Source organism: Pteropus vampyrus, unplaced genomic scaffold (genome assembly GCF_000151845.1).
Source record: "Pteropus vampyrus isolate Shadow unplaced genomic scaffold, Pvam_2.0 Scaffold248, whole genome shotgun sequence".
NCBI classification, from domain to species: domain Eukaryota; kingdom Metazoa; phylum Chordata; class Mammalia; order Chiroptera; family Pteropodidae; genus Pteropus; species Pteropus vampyrus.
In genome coordinates, this window is record NW_011889029.1 from 1350130 (window position 1) to 1355357 (window position 5228).

Below are 5228 nucleotides of genomic sequence, written 5' to 3' on the forward strand. Positions count from 1 at the left end.
ATCATGTTTATGGCTTTTGTTTTTGGTGATAGTTCACGGACCTTATTACACCGTTAGGTGTAGCTAATTAACTGACTCAACAACAACAATAATGAGTTTATGTCATGAACCAAAGGTTGTGGTTATTCCGAGTTCATGTACCGGAGAGCCTTTCTTAAGAAAGAAAACAAAAAGTTTAAGAAAGATAAAAAGAAATTTAAGAGAGGAAAAGAGAAAGGAAGAGAGGGAGGGAGTAAACAAGGAAAAGTAGAAAACGCGTATGTCGTTAATTTTCCCTGACATGGAGCTGGGACCTTCAGGGTGCTGTCACATTTAGAACTGGTATAAACACGCATCAGCTCATCACTGTTCTTTTGCGTTTTCAGGTATAAGCTGGTAGGTGAGATTAATTTCCGAAAATGTGAAGCAGACGGATGGACCAATGATGTTCCCGTATGTGAAGGTAGGTGTAAAGCTGATTCATAAGTATAGGAAAATTCTTGACATATCTAACTTTTTTGAAATGTTTTACAGTAAAATATTGTTAAAGTCTACAATTAAATATTTCTCCCTCCAGTTATTTTTTGTGGTTTCTAATACAGTACAGAGTGTATATCTAAACTTTTCATTGCTATGTTATCTTGTGCTTCAGTAACCACATGTGAACACTACCTCATCTGATCTAATAGTCAACTTGCTGGAGATTAGGAAATCTAAAACTTATTTTTCTTTCCTTTTGGATTCTAACCACCGGAAACAACACAAGTATCACCATCCAAGCGAAGATCAGAATTTCAGCTTTATTAATGAAGGGTCACTCACTCAGTAACACACTCAATGACAAGATTTAGACATCTGTCCCCTCTCATCTGACAAGGGGAGCTTTTCCTGCAGTCTCAGTCTTACTGGAAGAGGCAGGAAGTAAGAGAGAGCTCTGCTCTTTCTCCCTGATCCATCGAGCAAACAGCGAGAATGGGAAAAGGCAGATCCCAGTTCCGAATTTCGAATCAGGAATCCCAGTCTCTAATCATCATGGAAATACAAGAGATCAATCAGAATAGGGTTTCCTAGTTCCATGGCGAAGAGTAAGTAGAGAGGGAGAGAGAGAGAGAGGCAGAAAGAGAGGCAGGGAGGGAGGGAGGAAGAGGAGGGAGAGAGAGAGAGAGAGAGAAGGGAGAATCCTGTTGCCTAAAGAAGGGACTGGAAAATCTCTCATTTATGGGAGTGAGAGGCGGGAGATGACTGTTCCAGGAAACATCTGTATTGAAATCACCTGGGGCGTTTGTTAAAAACTGAAATTTTTGGTTTCTAAAAACCAACCGGATGGGTCTCTCTGGGATGACGAACAGGAAGGTGGCCACAGGCTTTCCATTTCGACAAGCGTCCTGGGTCATTCTAGTGTAAAACGAAGTGTGAGTACCGTAACCTAAAGAATATTGGAAAATATTACGTAAAATCACAAGGAGGTCACAAATTATTTTGAACACCAATGCAGAAGAGGAAGGAAGATTTAAAACTCTTTCTCTGTTGAAGTGAGTATAATCAGAAAGTTGGCTTTTACACCTTTAGGAATGCAGCGTTATATGATTGTGGGACCTATATGGAAATTTGATATTTAATTATCTCAAGCTTTATATCCCTCGATTATTAAGAAACACTTTTTTGTTCCTACAAAAATATAAACTGTCATTCAAAGTAGTAATTTTCTTTGTCCATAGAAAAGTATCAGAGATAAACTCGCTATCTTTTTTTTTTTTTTTTTTTTTTTACTTAGCAGAATTTTATCTCTGGCAAACTGGTACATTAAATGCTTCTTACACACACACACACACCACACACACACACACACACACACACACTTCCCAATTCATCTGTCTCTCTCTCTGTCTCTCAAGTAATTTCCTCCAATCTTATCTTGCTGACGATTTTATATCTATATTGTATATATACGTGTTTTTCATGATGAAGTTTTCCAATTCTGTTAGAAAGAGTTGTCTGTATTTTTTCAGTCGTTAAGTGTTTACCAGTGGCAGAACCAGAGAACGGTAGAATCGTCAGTTCTGCGTTGGAAATGAACCAGGAATACACTTTTGGGCAAGTGATACGATTTGAGTGTAACCCGGGCTTCATGCTTGATGCAGCTAAAGAAATTCATTGCTCAGTGGATGGAGCTTGGAGTGGAGAGAAACCCAACTGTGTGGGTAAGATGCACCTGCTGTTCATCCGATTATCTGAATGGTTTTAGTTTTTCTCATGAAAATATGTATTTCAAAACACCGTGCCGCCTAAAGAATCTGAATAATACTGATCATAACTAATGTTTATTGAGGACTTAACTATTTCCCAATAATTCATCCAAGTTCTGACATGCGTCATCTCATTTTACGTTCAAAATGACTTCCGTGATTTATGTATCGTTTTCACCTCTGTTTTATAATTGAGGAAACTGGGGGGCCAAAAAAAAGTTAAGTCACATGTCCAGGGTTCTTATGGCATAAATGGTAGAGTTAATATTCAAACCACCATTATCTGACACCAAAGTCCATGCTCTTAATTATAATTCAATTGTAATTGGCTCTTAAGGCTGAAATAGATCGGTAAGCGCCTTTCTGCTGCGAGTTTTAATATTGGCCTACAGAATAAGCTTTCAAAAAAATTCGAATAGCTGAAGATTCATTATTTATTTCTACTGATGCATCATGATGACATTCTGCTTTTGAATAACACTTCTAGGAAGTGGCCCATTTTATATCTGTGCCGTGAGTTTATTAAAAATATTGCTGAACTGAACCGAACCGAATCCCATTGAATAAACATTCGCCTTTAAAAAAAAGGTTCTATATAGTAAACTATATAGAAAAGAATTCTTTAAGGTACAACATAGCAAAAATAGTCAATAGTATTATAATAATTAGGTACATGTCAGGTGGGCACTAGACATGTACCTAATTTGATCATTTTGGCTTTCATAATGAAACATTACGGTCAATTTATTTAAAGAGCTATACTTTGTTCTATCGATTCACGTCCGGCAGAAACTTCTGCCATGTTTATTGTTTAACATTATCTAAAACCTCCAAATTATTTGCTATAATGACATACAGAGGAAAGTGTTTCTCTTCTTAAAAACGGTTTTCTGACCCAACTAGTTTTTCGGGTTGGTGATGATCAAATATTTATATTCAGTGTAGCAAATACCGTATACTCTAGAGGTTTATGGGCAGGGTTTACTCCTTACAGCCAAATTTCCGTGGTTAATGAAACCGTCTTCACGCAAAACGACTAATGCCTAAGTCTTAAAGGGAGAACGAGAGTTTTGTAGAGGTCAGGAGCTCATGCAGAAGTTGTACAGATGCGGTAAGGCTTCCTTGAGCGTGAAGCTCGCCCGTTCCCACTGTCCTCAGGTGTAGGACGCAAACAGGGAAGGTCAGTGACAGATTAAAGCCAGGCCGGTACAGGGTCCTGAGATGCTGCGTACACCATGCTGAAGAATTGGGCTTGTGTGCAGATCGAATTGGGAAGTCGGTGAGGGACGTTCAGTGGAGCCAGGCAGTGACGAGAAGCAGGTTTGTTCAGTTACAGACAGGAAAACAGATTGGAAAAGTGAAAGGATCTGGGAGTTAGTTTTCGTTGCTGTCCCAGGAGGAAATGTTTGCAAGGAGACGGTGTCAAAGATGATGGCCATTTTCTGTCTTGATAGAAAACTTGGATGGATAGTGAAACCATAAAAGCAGAAAGTCAGTTACTCTTTGGAACTGTAATGACGATGGGATAAATTAATTTCTTTGACAGAGTGTTCCGTTAAATAAGCACCGTATTATCAATACCTAGAAAATATGTAATTTTTGCGGCTTACTCGGTGGACACACTTTTCTCAATAAGCTTATGTCTATATTCGATTTTATATACACAGTCGACGAACGTTTCTGGCCATTATTTATTTCCAGAGGACAAATTTATCCTCAAACCAAATAAACTCGGCAACGTAATTTTAACCAGCATGTTAACTTCCTTCAAAAATAAACGTTAAGAACAATAGATAAATTATTCATCAAGTGTCCAAGTCAAAAGAGAACTTCTGTCTGCTCGCTTGCTTTACCTAATGACAAAAAAAATTTGCATCTTTATACACCCGTGTCGCGGACAGAGTCCTTGGAGATCTAACAAACGTCTTGAAATTTAAACCCTCTTATTTAGAAATTTTGTGTAACGTACCACGCATTCCAAATGGACAGCCTATATCCCTGAAGAACACTTATAAAGAAAATGAACGACTTCAATATAAATGTCTCAGAGGCTATAGTTACAGTGGGAGAGCAGATGCCGTGTGCACGAAATCTGGGTGGACTCCACCCCCTGCATGTAAAGGTAATCTTTCATTTCTTGTCCGTATCTTCGGCTGTGTATTTTACCAATTGTTTTAACCCATATACCTCTTATAGTTAAGTGGTTTATTTTTCTCACAATGGAATATCGATGTTTATAGGAATCGACTATCATAAATACAGTAGATATCTTAAATTTTTATGTGTGCAAGGCCCGTTCTGCGATCAGTTCATATTATTCTCTCGCTCTGAAGACAGACATAAATGGGACTAGAAAAGTTCAATAGCTCTTGGAGTAGTTGGTCAAAAGCAAGTGACAATGGAATTAAGTGGCAGAAATCAGAGATGTTATTAACCACAGGCCTAATAAGAGCCGACAGCGATGACGGCGCTTTTTTAAACTCTACACCAGACGGGTGTCACGTGGAGCTGAAGAGTTCAACTCAATAGTGTTCTTTGCCCACCAAACGCTGCGTCTGGAATATTATGTTCTTCTTACTCTATTTTGTTGTAAAAGAGATGGTTTTAAACTATATTGGCCCAAATGAGAGAATGTAGTGAGTCAAGGAGTTTAAGAAATGATATCATAAGAAGAGCAAGAAGGTATAGTATCGCACGGTCGTAGCCTTGTTGACACTTTACAGACTTCTAAGAAAAGGAGTGAGTTAGCTTTCGATGAGGGCTGCCGCAGTGAGTGAAAACAGTAACAGTGTTATCATGCGTGAAATCAGAGATCGAGTGAGCTTCTCTACAAGGGTAAGTTTTGCCGATTTTTCCATGCTCTGGCGGGCAGAAGAGTTGAGCCTTCTGCATGTTCAAGCAAGTGATTCATAACGCCACGTATAAACCTGGTTTTGGTGATCCTCTTTTAGAAAACCTAGAGTGAGTTTTTGAGTTGATTTTAATTTTTTCTTTCTTTTCTTT

The 5228-nt window shown here is 38.5% G+C and overlaps 1 protein-coding gene across 1 annotated transcript in view; it reads left to right on the forward strand.

The window, feature by feature from the left end:
* Nucleotides 1-4418, forward strand: part of LOC105301699 (complement factor H) — a 16395-nt gene extending 11977 nt beyond the window's left edge. The window contains exons 4-6 of the mRNA XM_023520108.1: nt 366-442; nt 1989-2180; nt 4177-4418. Of these exons, the coding sequence (XP_023375876.1) occupies nt 366-442; nt 1989-2180; nt 4177-4403 (496 nt within the window). The 3' untranslated portion in view covers nt 4404-4418. The remainder of the gene's footprint in view (nt 1-365; nt 443-1988; nt 2181-4176) is intronic.
* Nucleotides 4419-5228: the final 810 nt, after the last annotated feature.